The sequence below is a fragment of the Onychostoma macrolepis genome, chromosome 15, assembly GCF_012432095.1.
Source record: "Onychostoma macrolepis isolate SWU-2019 chromosome 15, ASM1243209v1, whole genome shotgun sequence".
Lineage (NCBI taxonomy): Eukaryota > Metazoa > Chordata > Actinopteri > Cypriniformes > Cyprinidae > Onychostoma > Onychostoma macrolepis.
Genome location: NC_081169.1, coordinates 6,569,921 through 6,593,267, shown reverse-complemented (window position 1 = coordinate 6,593,267; position 23,347 = coordinate 6,569,921). Strand labels below are relative to the sequence as shown.

Sequence of the window (23,347 nt, the reverse complement as noted above, 5' to 3'; positions counted from 1 at the left end):
CGTTCCCTCCTTCAGGGAACGAGGGTTACCTATGTAACCGAGACGTTCCCATTCAGTCGGTCACGTTCGACGTACGTCGGACTGACCAACGAATAGGAATCCCTACCAAAGCGCAGCAGGAGCTGCCCCCTTCCAGCGCTCTGTAGCCAGCCTCCTGTACCCCCTTGCCTAAGGACGGTGGGACAGGGCAAACACAGAGAGTGTCGACCACTGCTGTTCCCAAAACCCATTCAGTGAGACTTTTGGATAACACTGGGAAAGTGTACCCTTTCACTGGAAAGGAACGCTGTGGAAGCCACATCCTTCCCTGAAGGAGTTATGTGGAGAAGTACATATGGACTAACCCTGTAGGGCTGTACTACATATGGAAGTACTGGGGTGACTCCAACCTGACGAGAGGTGGGTTCTCCCAGAGGGACCCGTGGAATACCCCACATGGGATTCCCGTAGGGTCACACATATGGAACCTAGCCTAAATCCGGTTCTCAAGGATACAACGGAGTAAAGGCCTGGCGCCAGACGCTCCGCCACGTCTGGCTGCCGAAGGGTGATCGGAGGACTCAACAGGGTCTGCCTTGTAGGGACTCTCTGGAGCAATAAGCATATGTAACGCAGCAAGCCGACACTAAGCCGGGACCTCTCCGTGCCTCTGACCTGAGGTGAGAACACAGGAGGAGACCGGCTCGACACGAAGGCTATAACACCTAGCGAATGTGTTAGGTGTTGCCCAGCCCGCAGCTCTACAAATATCTGTCAGCGAGGCGCCACGAGCCAGGGCCCAGGAGGATGCCACGCCTCTCGTAGAGTGGGCATGCAACCTGAGCAGGCAGGGCACGCCTTGTGCTTGGTAAGCCAAGGCGATGGCATCCACTATCCAGTGGGCCATCCTCTGCTTGGAGACAGCCTTTCCCTACTGCTGGCCTCCGTAACAGACAAAGAGCTGGTCTGAGGTCCTGAGGCTTCGAGTTCTGTCTATGTACAGTCGCAAGGCACGAACTGGACAGAGCAAAGCTAGGGCTGGGTCTGCCTCCTCCGGGGGCAGCGCTTGCAGGCTCACTACCTGATCCCTGAAGGGAGTGGTAGGAACCTTGGGCACATAGCCAGGCCGGGGTCTCAGTACCACGTGGTCGTCACCCGGCCCGAACTCTAGGCACGATTCGTCGACCAAAAATGCCTGCAGGTCCCCTACCCTCTTGATGGAGGCCAATGCAACCAGCAACAAAGTCTTCATAGACAGAATCTTTAAGTCTGCTGACTGCAAAGGCTCGAAGGGAGCAATCTGGAGTGCTCGAAGCACCAGAGCAAGGTCCCAAGAGGGTATGGAGGGAGGTCAAGGAGGATTTGACGACCAGGTCGTCCTAAGGAACCTGACGACCAGGTCGTGCTTACCCACAGACTTACCATCGATGAGGTCGTGGCATGCGGAAATAACGGCAGCATGAACTTTGAGGGTGGAGGGGGACAGCCTACGCTCCAACCCTTGCTGCAAGAAGGAAAGCACGACACCGATCGAACATCTTCGGGGGTCTTCTCGGCGAGAAGCTCACCAGTCGACGAACAGGTTCCACTTCAAGGCGTAAGCACGTCTCGTAGACGGTGCACATGCCGAAGCGATGGTGTTAAGTACCTCAGGGGGTAAGTCACCTAGAACCTCCGTGTCCCGTCCAGGGACCAAACATGGAGTTTCCAAAGGTCTGGACGCGGGTGCCAAAGGGTGCCCCGTCTCTGAGAAAGCAGATCCTTCCTCAGAGGAATTTGCCAGGGAGGGGCTGTCGCGAGGAGCGTGAGTTCCGGGAACCAGGTCCGGTTGGGCCAATAGGGCGCAACTAGCAGGACCTGCTCCTCGTCCTCCCTGACTTTGCACAAGGTCTGTGCAAGTAGGCTCACTGGGGGAAACGCATATCCCCAACTCCATACCGAGAAAAGAGATCCTCTGCGCTGGGGCGAGTTTGCTCTTTTCCAGTTGACCTGAAGGCCCAACTGGCTGAGGTGACCAAGCACCAAATCCCTGTGTTCGCACAACTGCTCCCGAGACTGAGCAAGAATGAGCCAGTCGTCGAGATAGTTGAGGATGCGAACACCCTGTTCTCTCATGGGATCAAGGGGAGACAGGGCCAGCCCGAAGGGCCTTGTACTGAAATGCTCGACCCTCGAACGCAAAGCGCAGAAACGGCCTGTGTCGAGGAAGAATCAAGACATGAAAGTACGCGTCCTTCAGGACGATCACTGCAAACCAATCTCGGGGACGGATGCACTCGAAAATGCGTTTCTGCGTGAGCATTTTGAACGGTAGCTTGTGAAGACTCCGATTCAAAACTCGCAGGTCCAAGATCGGTCGTAACCCACCGCTCTTCTTGGGTACAATGAAGTAAGGGCTGTAAAACCCTCATATCGGCTGGAGGGACCGGCTCTATCGCGTCCTTCGCCAGTAGGACTACGATCTCCGCACGCAAGACATGGGCATTGACAGCTTTCACTGAAGTGATGTGGACACTGTAAGGGTTTTATCCTTCATTTATAAATTTTAGCTTTAGGGAACCAAATCGTAGAAATTCGGTTTTGATCTGATTAATTGATATTAATCAAAATTGTATAATTTATACCTTATTAACGACTCGACCAGCGAGAATTAATACAGTATATTTTAGCAATTCTGCTTATTGTTGATAATAATACAGAATTGATTGGGAAATCTTTGAGCACAGGTAACACGATCTATGGCAAATAATTTAAGATTGGAAAATCAAGGCACCAGACTATTCATTAAAAATGAATCGAGAGTTTATTTACTATTCTATGGTATACTACAAAACAAAATACATACACACACATTATGGCAAGATCAAAGCAGTTTGAAGAAAGTTAAACTATTCTCTTTTCTTGAGAATAAAGACGACCTTGGGACGTCACAAACAGAAGACTCGACTTTTAACGATTCATTCAATTCAAACTTCAGCGAATTAGAGATTTGTTTGTTTTACTTGCTGTGAGTTGAAGTTGAGTTGAAGGCTGTACTTCTTGAGGGGTGTTGCTGGAGGGAAGCCCCGGACTATCTCGCTGATGTGTTGTCGCGTGACGTCACTCGGGATTCCTCCTTTTGGATTTGATGGCTTCTTGAGCAGCGTGCGAATGGCAAGTTTGAAGTTCTTACGCAGCAGCTTTGCAAGTTACTTTGGTCAGACGTGGACAGAGTGTTGAAGTCTTTTGAGATGATCAGCCAGATGTTTCACAGCGATCAGGGGCAACGCCCAGACTTTCAGCCAAGTTTCCCGTGCTTTGTACTGTCTGTTTATTCAACTTTATTTATGGTAAACTGGTCAGGAAAAAAAAGTTGAAGTTCGCACACTGAAAAGTAGCTGTTCAGGATTAATTTATTATTAGCAGCGTTTGACCACAGGTCTTCATCAGGCATGTGCCTTCAATGTGCCTGATGAAGACCTGTGGGTCGAAACGTTGCTAATAATAAATTAATCCTGAACAGCTACTTTTCAGTGTGCGAACTTCAATCCTTTTTTTTTTTTCGTTTAAATTACTTAGTTGTTCTGCACCTGATCCCGATCTGGGTGTTTGGGATGTGCACACCTGTTTGATAATTTAAACTGGTCAGGAATAACATTGAAGATTGGTTCTTCAAGGGATGGCCAGATGTTCTCCTCCCAGCTTCATGAGATGATAAGGAGAACAGACAGGAAGCTTAGTCAGATACTTTGGGCGTTGGGTTGGTCATTTGTAACTTTTACGAGCTGATGATGGAAGATCAGTTCCAGTGGAATGTTCTTAAGTTAAACTCATGTGTGTGCGTTCTTTTCGACCAGGTTCTACAACACCTCTGAACTTGGGGGCACGCCGAGCGAACTGAATCGCATAGCCGAGCCTGATGGTCCGAATGAGCCAGCGAGACGGACGGGGGAGCGCTAAACAGGCTCACAGAGACCAAGGGGAGACCAAGGGGACCGTAGGTGTACCCGCAGTGGGGCAGCGAGGTGGAACGCAGGGATGCGGCTCGGGGGGCTCTCTTTGGGAGGCGGCCCGTAGCGGGGGCTGAGTGTGCTGTGCAACATTTACCTGGTTCCACGGTTGGACAGGGGGTGCAGGAGAGGCTTGGGTGACCTTCTCGAACTGCACGCTGCTGTCCGCTGGCGACAGAAGAGGTGGATGAGAGTGGAGAGGTTTTACTCCTCCCACTACTCTCCGAGCCCTCTTCGGACCCGGAGATGATAGAAACTGCTCTTTTATTGAAAATTTGGGAACAGAAATAAAAGGAAACAAAAGATTTACCACCCGGCCCTCCTCCGGGGGAAGGAGCGGTGCAGTCACCGTCTCCTGAAGAGCAGTCCCAACCATCTCCGGGTCGCCCGTCCTAGGGCCTCTTGCTCCTGGCTTTGCTGCCCTTCTTGGCGGGGGCCTGGACGGGCTGGGGACCCCGCTTACGACTGGCTCCACGGCGCCGCTTGGGTGGAGGCTGTTGCTGTGGAGCGGGAGCGGGGGCAGCCGCAGGGGGTCGCCCTCGCCGACGAGCAGGCTGAGGTGCTGCCGGCGGCGAGATGGATGCAACAGCGGACCGCCGTGGCAGGATGTGACTGATCGCCTCAGACTGCTTCTGTACAGCCGAGAACTGCTGGGCGAAGTTCTCGACCGCGTCGCCGAAGAGGCCAGTCTGGGACACGGGGGAATTAAGGAACCTGACCTTGTCGGTATTCCTCATGTCAGCCAGACACAGCCAGAGATGGCGTTCCTGGACCACCAACGTGGACATCGCACGACCCACCGACCGCGCCGTAACCTTCGTCGCCCGAAGCGCAAGGTCCATCATGGCACGAAGTTCCTGAAGAACTTGCGGATCATGACCACCCTCGTGCAGGTCCTTCAGTGCCTTGGCCTGATGGACCTGCAACAACGCCATAGCGTGTAAGGCGGAGGCGGCTTCCCCCCAGGCCTGGTAAGCCTTGCCGGTAAGGTCCGACGAGTGCTTACAGGCCCGGGAAGGGAGAGATGGCTCCCCCCGCCAGGTGGAGTTAGGGCACAGTTGCATAGCAACGGCCCGCTCCACAGGGGGGATGCGCGTGTAACCCTTAGCCACACCGCCATCAAGGGTGGTGAGGGAGGAGGGCCCACCGGCACGGTTTCAGGCAGTAAAAGGTGCCTTCCACGTACCAGTGAGCTCTTCATGCACCTCCGGGAAGAAAGGAACCGGGGTGGGTGGCTGAGAACCAGCTCGTGCCACCCCGAGAAACCAATCGTCCAGCCTTGAGGGCTCGGGACACGGTGGAGGATTCCACACGAGTCCAACCCTGTTGGCGGCCCGGGAAAGCATAGCCATCATTTCCGGATCTGTATCGGGCACAGCTACCGTACCCGAAGGAGGCAACTGCGCCAACGCGTCATCTCCAGAAAGGTCAAGTCAAGTCAAGTCACCATTATTTATATAGCGCTTTTACAATACAGATTGTGTCAAAGCACTTAACAGTATCAAATTGGAGGATAGAGTGTCAGTAATGTATAATGATAAGATTAAACACTCAATTTTCAGTTAAAGGCATTTCATTATTGAATTCAGAGATGTCATTGTCTAGCTCAGTTTAGTTTAAATAGTATCTGTGCAATCAAATCGGCGATAATCGCTAGCAATTAAGTGTCCCCAACTGAGCAAGCCAGAGGCGACAGCGGCAAGGAACCAAAACAAAAAAGATAACAATCTTACTGAATTTACGTTTAGCATTAGTCAGCACTTTTAAATTTGCCAAGATGTCAGGCGCTCTGGCTCCGGGTAAACAATGGACTATGGTGGCTGGTGTCTCTATTTTCACGTTCCGTACAATAGAATCGCCAATAACTAGAGCACTTTCGTCAGGTTTCTCAGTGGGTGCTTCACTGAGTGGGGAGAACCTGTTTGATGTTCTGATCGGAACGGAAGAGTGGTGTTTTGACCCGCGACTATGCCGCCTCACTGTCACCCAGTTGCCCTGCTGCACGGGCTCAACCGAAACCGAACAATGTACAGGACTCCTGAGCTAGTCACATCCAAAGCAGTATCTACAGCCCTCACATTCTTACTGTCCTCAACTAAAGTTTGGATGCGTGTCTCTAGTTCTAAAACCTTCTCTGTCAGCCTAACTATTTCCTGCATTTATCACATGTGAATCCTCGCTGCTGACAGAGACAGATAAACTATACATGTGGCAAACAGTGCAAACAACAATAGCAGGAGAAGAAGCCATTACTCACCGTGATTGATGAATGATACCAACTTAACTTACCACTTACCACTGTTGTTTGATGAGCTCGTGAAAAACGGAGCGAGGAAAAAATAAAATAATAATAGGCACGAATAGAAATGCAAATGGAACAGCGAGTGACAAGCTAACGGGCTAACAAGCTGCACTCGCGGTTTTTAAAGGAGAACGATCAAATTAGTTAGATTAGTTTGAAAGATAACACCAGAAATATGGTGGGAATTAAGTTATATATTATCACTTTAGACAAAAGGGATTGAAAGTAAAGTAGAGATTCAATAAAAAGCGAAGGTACACGGAGCTACAAACACAAACCTCTCAGCAGCACAACAGACTGAAGCAATCGAACAAAAGGTCTGACTCACCCTCCGATGCAGCTATCGACATCTGGTCATCGGGAGGAGCGCCGAAGGATACGGATGGTACACACCTTTGAGATGGCCCACCGCGCTCCTCCGGCAGCTCTACTGGCTGCGGAGTGCAGGAGGAGTGAGGGTTCCTAGGGGGTTGGTTCCCCCGAAGGAAGCGCACTCACTGTAATCCTCAGGTCAACAGTACCACCGCTCGCAGCAACCCTCTGAGGAGGATTGGAACGAGGCAGCGGCACTGGGACTCCGCCCCTTTGCAGGAACTGGAGTCTCGACCGCAACTCCGAGATGGTCATCTTCCCACAATGGGTACATGACTCATCCACAAACGCTGCCTCAGCGTGCGCTAAGCCCAGGCACGCGTTGCAACACTCGTGACCATCCCTCGGTGCCAGGTAACGACCGTACCCAGAAACACACAAGTAGAATGTCATAAAAGACGCAAGCTCTACTTGTGTAAGCTCTTTTAGGGACTTTACTCTTTTAATCGGTGCTGAAGCACGCAGGGGAATGGACAGGGATTTTGTGCAGCCTGTCGTGTGCTCTCTCTCTCTCTCTCTCTCCGACGTTCTCTTACCAGCCGTAAAAACGGCTTTTACGCGCTGTTTAAGCACCCCGTTTACCAGCCGTGAGTACGGCTCTTGCAGCTCTTTCTGCTCAAAAAAGGCAAAGATAAAGAGAGAAGAAAAAAGAAAGCTGGAGAGAATCGACCCCACTGCTGTGCTGTACGCCCGCACTCTTCACACAAAGAGATTGTCCTGCAGAGACTCTTTTAGTTATCACTTCCAGCAGAGAACACTGTTCAGCTCCGAAGCGAAAAGCTAAAGATGCAACGCACCTGCTGCTCATTATATACCCGCGCTGCGAGGTGAGCAGCTGCTGCATATGATTGCATGCCAATGTGCATTGGCTCGTTTTAGTTACACTCGAAGTAGATTGGCCTCTCTAGCGAGATTTCTATTCGTCGGTCAGTCCGACATACATCGAACGTGACCGACTGAATGGGAACTGCAGTGCAGCCTAGGTCATTATCACTGAAAGCAAACAAATCAATGTAATAATTTTAATTTCGAATCTCCCTTTTTGGGGAGTCAGCAAATAGCTCAAGTTAAAGCATTATTTAATTATGTTGAAAAGATTCTGCCTCCTGTCTAAAAATCACAGCCTCTTCTGGATATAGGCCTAATGAAATCTGAACCTCCCCCTTAAGCCTGGTTTATACTCGACGCGTCCGCAAGTTCGCTTGGGTGCACGCGCCAAATATGACGTCATCGCGGTGCTAGCAGAAGTTCGCTTTGGGTGAGTGCGACCTCATTTCGCGTGGCGGTGTGCACGACATTTTTTGAGACTCGAGCGAACAGTTCGCGCGGCGCCGCAGTCAACATGAACAGCTTATATTTTCTTTGTAATTTTTATAATAGTTTTAAAATAATTATTCAAATGCCTGTAGCACTGTAACTATAGCAAAGTATTCTATGCGCCACAAAACAATGTGTCTGTAATATATTGTATTCAGAATAAAACAATATTTATCAACATTGCTCTTTTGAACTGTTGTTATATCTTCTCATTTTATATACAGTAACATAAAGACATCACATGGGTTAATCTATGGCAAAGTACATTTTGCAGTCCCTAACCTTTATAGAAGTTTTACATTTGCAAAACACTGTAGGTTTCAACTTATATACATTATAACATTAATCTTGTATTTGAACAGTTACACCTACTTGAGCCTCAACGTGGCAATATTTTTGTCTAACTTGTACTCTAATAATGTGGTCTAATTTGAAATGTTAGAATAACAAATAAGACATCCTGTAAATTCCAACACTGTCGAATAACCCACATACCGTTAGCTATACTGCAATATGTAGAAATGTGTCTGCATTATGCACAGAAATGAAAGAGTGAACAAAAAGTTTGATGTAAAATTTTATTAAATCAACAAACAATAGTCCATCTTGAATGATCTGACGTAATTCCGGTAAAATTCCTACTTCTCTTCTACTTCCTGCGGATATAAAGGACGATTTCGTTTTCGCGCCCCCTGTCGTTTCAAAGAATATCTCAACGGCGAACGCGTCAAGTATAAACGCCTAGTCCGTTTGGGGAGGTGCGCGCGCAGTCAGCGGAGGCTCGCGAAGCGGAGCCAGGCGCGAGTATAAACGAGGCTTCAACCAGACCTGAAGACACAATAAAGCCTCCAGGTAGAGCACCTTCATTCACTTCTAACCCTCCAAATCAATATATCCTGATTCACATGCATTCTGAAAACCTGTAGCAGGGACCAAACATAGTTTCTGCAGGTATCAGTACGAGTGTGGGGGTCATCATTTTTGCACCTTAATATACTTGAGCACCTCGTCATGGTGGAATGTCCAGACAAAATTTCATTGCAGCCTTTCATTGTATTCATGCCAACTAGCCCTGGGACTTTTTTCCTGTTTAATTTTGTTAAATGATCTGGTCTTTCACCACTTAAACACAATGCTGTGACATGATATGTAGGCTATTCCATAACTAGAGTGACTATGTAAGTGCACTAAATATTTTTTTCCCATGACAATGCAAAATCTTGATTATTGAAAATTTCTTATACATTTTGACAAATATATCACACATAACCAACAAAACATCAGTTTATCTTAAAGAATTCTATGCCTATCTACCTATCTGGCGTTGCCCAACTCGGAAATTCGGGTCTTAAAGAAAAGTTTGAGTTTCCTACTCATAATAACGACTTTGTGGTGGTGTTCATGTGCATTCAACTCGTAAATATGATCTATCCGACATGACTTGAATGCACCATAAGCCCAGAGTTTCCGAGGGGGACGTTTCAGTGAAAAATAGGATTTTTTTTTTTTTTTTAAAAGCCAAGGAGCCAATGCAGCCAAAGACTGTGTTCACGGTAAATTTGTTGAAATGAATGAAAATGTTGTAATTTACAATAATACAGACTATACAAGCTGCAACTACAAAATACAACAGAATTGTACAATTAAGATAGAATAGCTCTCTCTCAAAATGTGGGTGCGAGTTCAAATGTAAGAGATTTGCTTTGCTTATACAATCCGTATATGATGCTTGTAACAAATCGTATTTAGAGTTCTAAAATAGCAATGGCAAACGTTCTGCTGTGTTAACCTGCCTCTGTCAATACATTTACTGTACATTTACTGCGGAGAGAAAACAGAGTGCACCTGCCTACAGCACTGCACTGGGCACTTCCCAATTCGCTTCCCCCTCCACCCCGCACCGGGTCACTCTCATTAGCCGTGGATCAATGAGCGGTTTTGTCCGGTGAAGTTTCCCACGTCTGTATGCTCTGCTGGCAGTCGCGTGGCTCTAGTCAAACAGATCAGAGATTAGTTCACAGACATCTGCCTGTGGCCGAGAGCACTCTGACATCTGCTCACATTCACTGCTGGAGGGCAAAGTGATGCAACTTATGACCTAGTTAACCTACCTACTCTTTTCTAAAAGCTTCTTAAGACTTCTTTAACCATATATTAATGCATGCATTAATGTTGTCTCATGTTTTATATTTTGTAATTTTATACAGTTTGTTAAGTAGTAGTTTTTTGGCAAATCAAAATTTCTCTATCGTTTGTTTCAGAGTTCTGGCTCTGATACCTTTGGGATTGGATTTGGTTTCGCTTAGGTCTATTAAGGACAGGGCGTGAATACGCATTTGATCTCAGGTGGTTGACTGTAACAGAACACTCTAATGAGATCCTGGGAATGCCGAGCCACCTTGGAAAACCATCCTGGGTTTTCACGTGACACACAAAACGTGTAGTTTCTGTGTGCGGAACGCCTCTAGGCTGGACATCTGTTGTTTGCTTTGAGTAGGCCTATGTGTGTGTGTGTGTTTGGGGGCTCATGCATTGAATAGAGGCGGTGACCTGTCATTTGTGAGTGATAGGAGCGAGCGTGTGGGAAAATATCTCAGGCAAAGAGCTTGTGCATTGAGATGCTAATGTCCCTCCTATAAATATAGGGCGTGCACAGCGCGGAGGGCCTTAGAAACACCCAGCACTCAGATAGGAGTGAGTGAAACTCAGTCTGTACTGCTCAGAAGCCACTGGAGATGACTGCTACCAACCTCCAGCAAAATGCAGGCCAAAGGCACATCAGCGCCAAAGAGGAGAGAAAGGTATTCTATAATATCACTATAAAATATTCTTAGGCATGTTATAAAAAGCATAGACTTTTGTTTTCTGACTTTTGGTCTTTTCAGCTGCGGAAACCCCTCATTGAGAGAAAGAGAAGGGAAAGAATAAATCACTGTCTAGATCAGCTGAGAGAGACAGTAGTTGGAGCTTTTAGGCTTGATGTAAGTTAAAATGTTGTTTGAAAAATATAATTAAATTCTTGCATGTACAACACATCTTCGTCACACAGTCTTTAAACAAGTTAATCTTATACTAGTGCCACTAGACTCATCATGATATTTTTATTTTCTTTTTTGAAATCATAAAACAGCAGTCTAAGTTAGAGAAGGCTGATATTCTTGAGATGACGGTGAAACATTTGCAGAATATCCAGAGCAATAGAGTTTCTGGTAAGTAAACAGCATTTTTCAAAGTGGGCTATATACAAACTTTGCAATGGCCATTGTTATTTAGCAGTGTTTTAGTATCCATGTTTTGTTTTATTACATTGTAATGAAGTGAAATTTCCCAATTCAAATCAGAACTTTGACCTTTTCTGGAAAGGATGCCATATGTTACATCTCGACTGTTCAGTAATATCACCAGAACAGAGCAACAACAATTTCACTGGTTTGCTCATTTCATTGTTGATGTTTAATTATTAATAATTAAAAAAAAAAAAAAAACTATTCCTTTGATCTTTTTATCTCTGCTCAGACCCCATTCTGGATGCAGAGGCCCAACAGAGGTACAGTACTGGGTATATCCAGTGCATGCAGGAAGTTCACAACCTTCTACTTTCCTGTGACTGGATAGACAAAACCTTGGGGTCCCGTCTTCTCAACCACTTACTCAAATCTCTACCTCGATCAGCTAAGGACTGCCCTCAGCTACCCAAGAACTCCCAGACAAGTATTTCTTCTAACTACATTGGTTTCCATGCTGATGAGTTGGAGAGTCCAAAAACCTGCCCTCCTTCCCCTGTCTTGTATGAGAGGGCCGCCCAGTCTCAGAATCAGTCTTCTACTCCCATGAGAATGCTACATGATGTGGAGAGCCCACACCTCTTAGTTCTAAAGATGTGGAGGCCCTGGTGAAATATCTGTGATTTGGCAGTGTACAACTATGGTGTCTCCATATGTATGTTTATGTAGTACATATAACTTACCTGGACAACTGTATGTACCGCATTGTATGAATTTCAAATTAATAAGTATGCTGCCAATCTGCACAATGCAGAGCTGTATACACCCAGTTTGTGCTGACTGTGGTAGACCCTCCTCTACTATGTATCTTATAGATATGTTTCACTGCACATGTGTGTGAGGTGGATCTAGACCAGAATAGTCCCCATTTCAGACCCTCTCTACTTCCTCTCTGAAGTAAAAGTTACTGTAGCCTGCATTGTAGAAGGCCCCTAATAATAATTTTATTTATTTAATTAACACTAAATATTTAATGAAAGAATTTTCATTTTAAATTAAACACATTTAGCTACTAATATTGTCACATTTGATTCCTTATCACTTTGTACAGTTTTTTTTTTTTTTTGTATTTTTATTAATAAAGAAATGGTTTGCAACATGTACATAGTAATTTATTATTCTTTCTCTCACCTATTCAGATGCAAATATATAAATGTGTACAAAAAAGTAAATATATAAACATAAACAATTGTAGTCTATACAGAGTTTTTTGGGGAGATTGAATCAATATCATACCAATAAAAGATTGCTGCAGGATTGAATTTTATATAAACTGGAATTGGACAGTCTAAGAACTAACACAGCACTTGTCAAAACAACATAACAACAACATCATATAGCAACTACCTTCCAATGATATGTGTCCTGGTTTTTATATATATATATATATATATATATATATATATATATATATATATATATATATATATATATATATAAAAGTTTTGAACAGTAAGATTTTTTATGTTTTTTAAAGAATTCTCTTCTGCTCACCAAGACTTCATTTATTTGATCCAAAATACAGAAAAAGCAGTAATATTGTCAAATATTTACTATTTAAAATAACTGCTTTCTATTTGAATATATTTGAAAATGTAATTTGTTCCTGTAATTTCAAAGCTGAATTTTTAGCATCATTACTCCAGTCACATGATCCTCCACAAAAAACAATTATTATTATTATGTTGAAAAGAGCTGAGTAGATTTTTTACAGGTTTCTGTGATGAATAGAACTGAAATAGAAATCTTTAAAAAGTGATGACTTTTGATCAATGTAATGCATCCTTCTATGAACACCCCAAGCTTTTGAACAGTATAGTGTATAATGTTACAAAACCTTTTTATTTTAGATAAATGCTGATCTTTGGATCTTTCTCTTCATCAAAGAATCCTGAAAAAATGTGCTCAACTGTTTTAAATATTGATAATATATATATATATATATATATATATATATATATATATATATATATATATATATATATATTTTTTTTTTTTTTTTTTTTTTAAGTTTCTTGAACAGCAAGTCATTATTTCTGAAGGAACTGTTTGGTGTATAGGTTTGGTCCCCCTCAGCTAGGGGTGGGCGATATGGCAAAAATATCACAATTGTTTTTTTAGAAATATCACGATTCACAATATTATCACAATTCTTTGTCATGTTGGATTTTCTATTTTGCAAGTTGTTTGAGCAGTACAGCCAAACTAGTTTCCCTATTATAAAGACAAAGCCTTTCAAGGTAACAAAATATTAAAAAGTATGGCGGATATTTAGGCCAAAGTGGGTGAAGATAAAAATCGTTGTCGTTATTTTATCTTTGTTATTAAAAAATGAGAGCAAAGATACACATTACAAATACACATAATATACAAATAAAATAAACAGTGTTTTATTTTCAGGTAGTCTACAATAGGTGTATTTAGCAGGAGCATTCAAGAAATTGAATGAACAAATATAAAAATAAAACACTATATAGATTGATTCCTATTAAAGCAACTGTATTAAAGTTTTTCAGTAAAGAGTAGTGAGTGATTTTTCTCTTTGTGTTTGGTGTTTTATTAACATTAAAGGAATAATTCACCCCAAAATTAAAATAGGCTAGTGTTTGATTTTTATACCTTCATTTACTCACTCAAAAGTTGTTTTAAACCTGAACGAGTTTCTTCTGCTGAAAAGAAATGCTATTTTGAAGAATGTGGAAAACCAAACAGTTGCTGGTCTACAGTGACTTCCATAGTATTTTTTTTTCCTACTGTTAAATTCAATGTGGACCAGCAACTGTTTGGTTATCCACATTCTTCAAAATATCTTCTTTTGTGTTCAGCACAGGAAAGAAATTAATACAGGTTTGGGACAACATGTGAGTGAGTAAATAACGACAGAATTACAATTTTAGGGTGAACTGTCCCTTTAAGTACAGTCGGCAGCATGTTTAGTACTGCCCCTTTAAGACCAGCATGCATCTAATATACAGGCACGCATGCGTTTCTCTCAGCTGTTTACCTTCATTTTAGACATAACCAACTGAGTCTATACATAAACCTGGTGTGTTTTGACAGTATTAGCACAAAACATAACTTAGTTCAGTAATCAGGCGCTGTTTGATGGGCTTTTTAGAGCACGCGCTTTGGGTGTATGTGCTCAGAAAAGGCGCTCATCAGAACACTGAGTTAAACGTTTAACCAGTAAGTCTTTGAAGCAGATGCAGATAATGTACTTTTGGTGACTGCGAATAAGTGCAGTGTCCCGTGAGAGTAACTCTACGCTGAGTTAACACTGATCTGAATGTATGTGGAGTTGTACAGTATAGAGACGGCGGCGCCAGAACTGGAGCTGATAGAACGCGCGCTGAAGTACAATACTACGATATTTCTTCAAAAAAGCAAATCGTGGAGACATTTTTATAGTCCACGATCAAAAATCGTCATATCGAACACCCCTACCCTCGGCAGAAATCGCAGACTAGGGGCACCGGACCGCAAGGGCACTTTACCTTCGAACCTCAAAGGGGCAGGGGCTCGAGCTCTAAAAATAGTTCACAATATTACTGCTTTTGCTGTAACTTGGTTGACTGCAGGCTTGGTGAGCAGAAGAGAATTCATTAAAAAAACATAAAAAATTCTTACTGTTCAAAACATTTTTACTGGTAATGTATGTGTAACCATATATACTGTATCGGTCTTTGTCAGGTGACGTCACACTCGTGGAACACAAAGTGCATTATGGGCGCAGCCGCCATTTGTAAGGTATCATTGCTGGTGTGTTCTGTTGGGAGAATTGTGTTGTTCATTTAAAAATAATTCTGTGATAAAATGGTACGTTCTTGTTGTGTGATAGGCTGCAATAGTAAGTCTCACGACAGAAAAGGTCACAAACTAAGTAACGGGAAAGGTTTTTTAGTTTTCCCACTTTGAAGAAAGGACATGGACAGCATGTAGCGGACGTAACAAAGAGGCATCGGATGGCCTGGTTGGAGCTGTGCGACGCAAAAACATCACCTTTGCAAACATATTTATTGTGTTAGGTATTGGTTTGTGTAATTAATACAATAAAGAAAAAATGCATGAAAAGAGGGTAGTATTCAAATTTATTTGACACGTTCAAACTAAACAAACCATCCTTATACAGTTAACATGACATTATTACATAATAATCATTACAGAAAACATACATTTGCTGTTACTACTGTGTTGTCGCAGTCCTTTGGACGGAATGTAAATAAATCCTGTACCCAGCCATTGGTGAAATGTCCGTGGGCTTCCAGAGATTTTATAGTTTTTAAATTGTTCACTGGTATATGCGCTTATACCATAAACAAGATAATTAACAATGTCTTAAGTATGAGGATGAAGGTAATGCGGGGTCAGCACTCCAACTTACTGCAGTCAGCTCATATGGATCTATGTTCTGAATGGATAACAATTTCTCTAAATAACGGTCCCTGGCATCTTTATCGAGTTTATCTCGGTACGGCCTTTTCTCATTTTTCTTTTGCTTCTCCGTGTTTGTGAGTTATATTTACGTCGTATCTAAATATTTATCTTATTAGTTATCTTAGTTATCTCATTTACTTTTACTCCTGTAATCTCTTTAATTCTCAGTCAGTAGCGCGATACCTCAAAAATGGCGCCGCGGTGACGTCACACACAACAAAACCACGTGTCTGACAAAGACCGATATTACTATTATTATTAATAATAATAATAACAAATGAAAATAAATACTTCATACGCACGCGTGCACACGCTCACACATCAGAATAAACAATGAATAATGTAACAATCTCAAAAATCTTCAGGTACCAAACAGGCTTAGTTTTCTTCATGCAAAATATTATTTTGTTTATTATTATTATTATTTATATACGTATTTTCGTAACAGTAATGAGTTCAATGTTGCCTATTTTGTAGTCAGTAAAGAGGCCCATCGGGCGCCAGTTGAACAGTTGGACACCTGTCGCTCACCCACCCCTCCCTCTCCTTGCTCTGTTCTATTCAACCCTGACTGCAGCGTGCAGCTGCCAACTGACGGCATTACCTTACACCCGCACGACCCTCGACCTCTGTGAGCACAACTCAATTTTGAACAGATTTCTCACGATTGTACAAACATTGTTATCTTGGTAGTATTAGTATTATTATTGGTTGCTTAGTTGAACTGTATTTGAAGGAACGCAGCCACCAACAAGTGCCGAAAGACAAAAGACAGTAAACCATCTCTCTCTCTCTCTCTCTCTCTCTCTCTCACACACACACACACACACACACGTTTGTTTTGGGGACATCCCATAGGCGTAATGGTTTTTATACTGTACAAACTGTATGTGCTATTGCCCTACACCAACCCTACCCCTTACAGGAAACTTTGTGCTTTCATAAGCGTTTTGAAAAGTGGGGACTTTGGGTAATGCCCTGAAAAGTCACCTTCTCCTTGTAATACCTATGTCATACCCTTGTCATTATACAAATGTATGTCCTCATTTGTCACAAAAACGCGCACGCACACGCACACACACACACACACACACACACACACACACACACACACACACACAATGTATGTTAAATATATATATATATATATATATATATATATATATATATATATATACACAAGACTCACGGGAAAAGTGAAAGTGGAATGTAAATATACCTACATACCTAGATATAAACAAAAATAATTCAATTTAGCAGCTTCGCCTGTGTGCGCTCTCTGAGACAGAGACAAAAGCGCGCGCGGTGATTGGCTGGAGCAAGCGCAGACAACCGCACGCGAATGTTTCATTCATATGCAGATGAGCTACTATAAAGCCCTCACTCTAGCCTCTCATTGATGAGCTGCCAGTCCTGTTTGGTTTGTTCACAATTGTGTATTTACTGTATATTTACGGACCGAACGGTTCTGGACGGCGAATCACTGACCAAGCCACTAGTCCGGAATGTCCCCCGCAGCTAGACTCAGAAATGGTTTCGATGTGGAGGAGGAAGCATTTTATGCCGCTAAAGGTGACAGAAAGGTAAAACCATTTTGCGTTGTCTATGAATGCCAAAAAGGAAAAGGAAGTCTGTGGTATGCTTAAACACCATTATATGTTATTTTCTGCTTCAACAGACTCGAAAACCTATAGTGGAGAAAAAGAGGCGAGCGCGCATTAATGAAAGCCTGCAGGATCTCAGGACACTACTTACAGATAACGATGTAAGTTTATCTCCTCTTTATTGCCTGTACCACCGACTCGTAGTCAGTTAATTGATAGATAGCCTAAATAGATTGGCCTCACTTTGTAAATATAAACAAATATTAAAAATGTTAAGACGTTTATCTACTTTTACAATCAGTTGAAGACAAAAATGGAGAATGCAGAGGTGCTTGAACTAACAGTAAAACGAGTTGAGAACATCCTACAGAACCGTTCTAAGGGTAAGATGACCCCAACCTCAGTTGCTCTGCATATTAGGCAATTAGTTTCCATGAAAATTATTTGAAGCTCTTGTGTGTCTTGACTTCCAGAGGGTGAAGCTGTGAATCGAGAGGCCAATGAGAGATTTGCAGCAGGTTATATCCAGTGCATGCATGAGGTGCACACCTTTGTGTCCACATGCCCGGGGATCGACGCCACAGTGGCTGCAGAGCTGCTCAACCACCTGCTAGAGTGCATGCCATTAAATGAGGATCACCTTCATGAGATGATCACAGAGCTCATATCAGAGTCTTCCTCCTCCAGTCGATCATGGCCAGCTGGAGAGGTACTGAGCCCAGGAGTGTCTGATCTATTCTCAGCACTGTCCCCATCCCCATCCAATCCTTCAAGTGAGGACCTCTGCTCTGACCTAGAAGAGACAGAGGCCGAAGCAAGTCCTGCATCAGCTGAGGACAGCCTGAACTCCTCCATCATCACACACTCTAAGTTTATGTGGCGGCCATGGTAGAAGTCTCTTCAAAGACCGTGCATCTTTATTCATAAGTCACTTAATCCTGTATTGGAGCATGCTGGAATTCTCATCTGATTTTCTTGAGAAAATGGCTGGAGCTTTAGGATTTTATAAGCACAGGCTGATATATTGGGATAAGACTTCATTGTACGGACAAGTATGGAATTCACAGTGACTTTAACATACCCCTGGATATTTTTTTTCTTCTGAAACATAATGGCTTGAAGCATAAAAGCTTATTTAGAAACACATTTCAGATTGAACTGGTTTAAAAAGTGAACTGTAATGGTGTATACTAGAGATTGAGAAATTGCTTTGTTTTAGTGGGGCGAAAGATTTGTTTTGTGTCTTTTGTAGAGTTAAAAATATAGAAAGTCTCACTGAGAGATACATAGATAAAGTCCATGGCTCTGTGTAGTAGACATTAAAAAGCATGTTTTTATTGCTTATATACTTTAGGGACTATAAATTTATATATTTATATATAAAGCAAGTATAACATCATTTAGTGTCAGTTCATGGGTTATAATTCATAGTAGTGCAGTATTTGTATGTTTTTTTTTTTTTTTTTTTGTTAATCTGCCAGTTTAAATTGGACATTAAAAGTTTTCATGTCTATTTGTCAATGGGATAGGTGTGGATACAGTAATTAACATTGATTTGAAAATCTAAAATTTTTTATGAAAAGTTTGGGGCCCCCCTTTAGAATTGGGGCAGGAGGTTCCCAGTTCCCAGGGGACGTGAGTTTGAAGAGTCGGATTGCGTGTTGAAGATAACGGATTGTCTGAAAAAACAGAATCATTTGTGGTAATATTCTTACCTCTCATCAGTTAGGGACATAAAAGATCAAAGCGGAGGATTCTGAAGGAAGGAAAGCGTATATACGCTATATATGGTTACATTGTGGTTTGTGATTACATATTAAATCATTACAGCTATATATGGTTCATAGTATATATGAATAGTGTGTGTATATTAACTTTTTTGTTTTCCTTGATAGATTTCATATGTATACCAGTGACTTAGTGTCATCAAATATTTGATGCAGTCAGGTAAGATAAATGCTATCCAGAGATTCTGGATGGACTCCTAAATCAAAGAAACTAATGGAAGGCCAGAACACTTTAATAATCCTTACAGTTTAGAGAATGCATAATACCGAGGAAAGGTTTTAGTCTGCAGTGTTTAATATTTAGTTTATAGTAATTTATTCCACTATAATTTATAAATAAAGTAAAATAAAATTCACAAATAAAGCGTATTCAACATTTGCATTCATCAGATGCATTAACAGAGGTTTGAACAGATAAAGAATAAATTGAGTAGGGTGAGGGGTCAGCTAACTGTGTGCTCCTTGAGAGAACAGATGGTGATGAAAACAGATCCCTTGTGACCAAGATGTTTTACGCCTTAACCAAATGGTTTATTTTCGGAAAAAATAAAAACAATTGCTGGAAAAAAGTTTATCTCAACAGCTTTATTAAATCTATTGTATTTGTGAAATTGTTTATAGAAAAGCTTTAAACAAAATCATGCAACAGTATTTTATTAGAATTAGAATTTACTATAACTAAAGCTCTATTTTGAATAGTTTTCCTAATTTGTTCATATGTGCAGATGGTTGTGCCACCTGAAGTTTTGGAGGTTTGAGATACCAAAACATAAAATAATATTTATCATTTCAATTAACTCAAAATGTATTTAAACTAAAAAGGTTTTATTGAATAAAGGGATACTTGTCATTTCAAATGATTTTAAAAGGAAATAATGCACTTGGACACCAAAATATGCACGTCTTGTCACTGACCCATGTTCAAATCATATAATTAAATAATCTAATAATTGTCAGTTCATTCATTTAATTAACTATGTATGCCAACATTTCCCCTTAATCTTGCATGTTTAAAACAAGTTACTGATTTTTAGGTAATACAATTTTAGTTGATGCTACAACAATATAGCAAAAGATCAGTGGATGTTACTGGCTTGTAGCATGAGGTTTATCAGAAAATTAAAAATGCTGACAGACAAGTGTAGATATCATCTTTTTATTATTAAAAGCTATGAATAAAGTGACATGTTTATTTTACTACATTTATGAAAAAAGAAAGATGAAAAATACAGACACACACCAACTGACATGCTTATAAAGACTATCAAACAAATTTGAATATACTAAATATTATGCAGTCACCACTTCTTTTTCAGCTTGTCATTCAGTCTTTTGATTCAATAGTTCACAAATCAGAAAAAGCCAGTTCCAATTTTCCTGCTTCAGCACTACTGGCCATGAAGTACACTCGGTAGTACATTGAATTTCAGATAATAGAAGAAAAAAAATATATATATATTATTTCAGGTATAGGAACAGCTTCAGACCTTTTACAGAATGCTACACATAATAAAGCTAGTTTCCTCTACTCAGAGAACTAGTGCCCTGACATCTTGTTGAATGACTGCATGGTGACTATATGAATAGCCAAAAGAAGACATGAAAGAAGGGAAGAGAAAGGAAGAAATGACTTACAAAATACATCTACAAAAATATTAGTTTCCATGATTGCACATCCCTGAAGACATGCAACAAATACTTGCTGTCCTCTGACAAAATGACACAAGGGCCCTGCAACAAGATTAGACTGGTCACGGGTTATTGGCAGCAGCTTATTTGGCTGGAATGGTCCCCAAATATACAGTATGGCGGTGTTTCATTTCCTGGTTTTGATTTTTAGCAAAATGCATTCGTATTGGCCCATATACTGTTGTGTTCATAATAGGACTTGTGTTCATAATGAAAAACATACTTTGTTAATTTATTTATGATGCTCTACACCTCATTCCACTGTTAGCTGGTACGAACATAATCTGGCAATTTCCGCACAGAGCATCAATCCACTGAGGAAAACATTGCTGTAGCTACATATTCAAACAGTACAAGTGAATTGGAAAAACTATAAAGATACAGAACCACTGAGCAGGTTAGGTCCATGTGGCAGCGGTTCCAATCAGAATTTGCACATTTGAACAGCATCTTTGGGTTAATCAGTCAGCTACCTGGCATACTTTTGTGTACACACACACACACACACACACACGTTGGTATTTGTGGTTTACGGGGACTCTCCATAGGCGTAATGGTTTTTCTACTGTACAAACTGTATGTGCTATTGCCCTACACCAACCCTACAGGTAAACCTACCCCTTACAGGAAACTTTTTTAGATTAGCATTTTTAGATTTTCAAAAAAAACACCATTTAGTATGTTTTTTAAGCCTTTTGAATTACGGAGACATAAGGCAGCGTCCTCATAAACCACCTTCAAATTGTAATACCTCTGTCATACCCATGTCATTAAACAAATTTGTGTCACACACACACACACACACACACACAAATAAACACATTCATAATCTTTTAAAATGACAAAGGATATCAGAGTAGATACCCCCAGACAATTTTACTTTGTGTGTACAGGTGGGACCTGAAAGGTTCTGTTGCCCTCTGCTGGCTGAGATGAGTGGAAAGTTTTCAAATTATACACTAGGTTGCTCCTCTTGCATTGAATGAGACCCTCCTCCATCTTGTACCACTTCTCCTCCCAAAATGCCCAACTCCATATCGGCTAAGTCTTCTTCTAGTGGGGCAGAGACATCATTCTCGCAGTACATACACTCCTACACAAACACATGCAAGAGTCTTTTAGTTGTACTCTTACCATTCAGTAAACACAAGCTCTGTTAATGGTCTCTCATTTGGACTGATAGCACTCTTTGTGTGAACTGCATGAGAAAATCTACAGTTTCAGATTCCACGTAAGTAATGACCTTAGCATGTTGGTAAGGGGAGCATATCTATGTTCCCAGAGTCCTATGTTTCCCAGATTTATATAGCACATAAAGGAACACATGAAAAAGGGTCATATGTTCCTTGGTCCTACTGTATGTTCCCTAGATAGATATATTGTGAATGATTAAAATGTATAGATTGTGAATTAAAAAACAAAAAAGTCTACACAATCTGCCTTACCAGATAGATCCTTAATATTGGAGATGGTCCTCACTGCAGAACACAAGATCCAGGGGGTGTGGTTGGATCTAGATCCAACTCCTCCCACCTTACATTTACCTAAACCTACCAATCTCCACCCCCTGGATGTGGATCCAACCCCTGGATCTTTTGTTCTGCAGTGAGGGGCTACTGTAATATTGAGCAAGAGTGCATATTCTATTGCAGTTGCATGGCCGTTTTTGGATTAATATCACGCTTGAACTGTCTAGAACACACAAGTTTTGTCTTATTGCTTGTAATTTGCATCTTTGTTCTCATTTTTAATAACAAAAATAAAATAAAGTGAAATAATATTTTGGTATATCCCCCACTAGGTGTGGGCAATCTGTTGATTTTGCATCGTGTTTGAAGAATTCAAGCTTGTTGTTTCACCCGAAAGTCTTACAGAAGTGTTTATTTAATTTGTATCTTTGTCCTACTGTATTTATCTCTTTTATTGCTTGTCATTTGTTTCTTTATTCTGACTGTTTTTTCCTTTACTAAGCTTGAAAACATATTATTTATATTAGTTAGGCTGGTAGGGTTTACTGGTTTATACTGCTCAGTAACTTGTAACTTATCTTAAAAACAAACCAAAAAAAAAAAAGAACTGTGACAAGAATCTGCCTGAAAAAATTGTTATATGAATTTCTTTTCCCCATTTTGTTCCACTCCACCTTTACTTTGGCCTGAATGGTCTGACATTCTTTTTTCTTTTGTTTTGTATATAAATAGGGAAATTAGTTTGGCTCAGTAATTTAAAAACCAATACCAAAAAGACTCAAATAATTTTTTTTTTCTGTATCGCCCACCCCTAGAGTCACATACCATGACATTGATGGCATTAGGTAACACTCCTCTCCTCATCCAGGGGTGCTGATCAATCAGTTCTCGACGCTGTTCTGAAGAGAAACGGGGCTGGTTCTTCTGCATGCGCCTTAAACGCTCCCGATCTTCCCCCAGAATCTTTTCCATATCCCTGTCCCAAAACACCAACACTCTTACAACAGAGCTGCTTGTTTTTTCAAAAGTCCAAATGAAATCAAAATTCACATTATTTACTTGTAAGTGCACACTGCTAGTCTTGGAGTGAAATTAATACACTGAAAAAAAAAAACAATTTG

The 23,347-nt window shown here is 41.6% G+C and overlaps 3 protein-coding genes across 4 annotated transcripts in view; 2 read left to right on the top strand and 1 right to left on the bottom strand.

Moving 5' to 3' along the window:
* The first annotated feature begins 6,129 nt into the window (after nt 1-6,129).
* On the top strand, nt 6,130-12,332 carry her8.2 (hairy-related 8.2). 2 transcript variants are annotated; one of them, XM_058744808.1, is made up of 5 exons: nt 6,130-6,996; nt 10,605-10,760; nt 10,845-10,940; nt 11,090-11,168; nt 11,476-12,332. In XM_058744808.1, exons 2-5 carry the CDS (start codon nt 10,695-10,697, stop codon nt 11,853-11,855), a joined length of 621 nt encoding a protein of 206 aa, XP_058600791.1. In that variant the 5' UTR covers nt 6,130-6,996; nt 10,605-10,694; the 3' UTR covers nt 11,856-12,332. The 2 variants fall into 2 exon arrangements, with proteins under 2 accessions (XP_058600791.1, XP_058600790.1); XM_058744807.1 differs by lacking the exon at nt 6,130-6,996 and adding an exon at nt 8,382-8,811.
* A 3,919-nt stretch (nt 12,333-16,251) lies between these two features.
* On the top strand, nt 16,252-19,895 carry her13 (hairy-related 13). The gene is made up of 5 exons (XM_058744786.1): nt 16,252-16,308; nt 16,938-17,260; nt 17,356-17,442; nt 17,583-17,664; nt 17,755-19,895. Exons 2-5 carry the CDS (start codon nt 17,183-17,185, stop codon nt 18,171-18,173), a joined length of 666 nt encoding a protein of 221 aa, XP_058600769.1. The 5' UTR covers nt 16,252-16,308; nt 16,938-17,182; the 3' UTR covers nt 18,174-19,895.
* Nucleotides 19,896-20,210: 315 nt separating this feature from the next.
* Nucleotides 20,211-23,347, bottom strand: part of LOC131554320 (period circadian protein homolog 2-like) — a 34,228-nt gene continuing 31,091 nt past the window's right edge. Inside the window, 2 exon segments of the mRNA XM_058799582.1 lie at nt 20,211-21,850; nt 23,052-23,202. Coding sequence (XP_058655565.1) covers nt 21,710-21,850; nt 23,052-23,202 — 292 coding nt within the window. The 3' untranslated portion in view covers nt 20,211-21,709.

Coding starts and splice junctions, on each gene's coding strand:
- her8.2 (XM_058744808.1), top strand. CDS start 10,695: ATGACTGCTACCAACCTCCAGCAAAATGCAGGCCAAAGGCACATCAGC. Junction 10,761..10,844: donor GCGCCAAAGAGGAGAGAAAG/GTATTCTATAAT, acceptor TGGTCTTTTCAG/CTGCGGAAACCCCTCATTGA. Junction 10,941..11,089: donor TTGGAGCTTTTAGGCTTGAT/GTAAGTTAAAAT, acceptor ATCATAAAACAG/CAGTCTAAGTTAGAGAAGGC.
- her13 (XM_058744786.1), top strand. CDS start 17,183: ATGTCCCCCGCAGCTAGACTCAGAAATGGTTTCGATGTGGAGGAGGAA. Junction 17,443..17,582: donor CACTACTTACAGATAACGAT/GTAAGTTTATCT, acceptor TTTTACAATCAG/TTGAAGACAAAAATGGAGAA. Junction 17,665..17,754: donor CCTACAGAACCGTTCTAAGG/GTAAGATGACCC, acceptor CTTGACTTCCAG/AGGGTGAAGCTGTGAATCGA.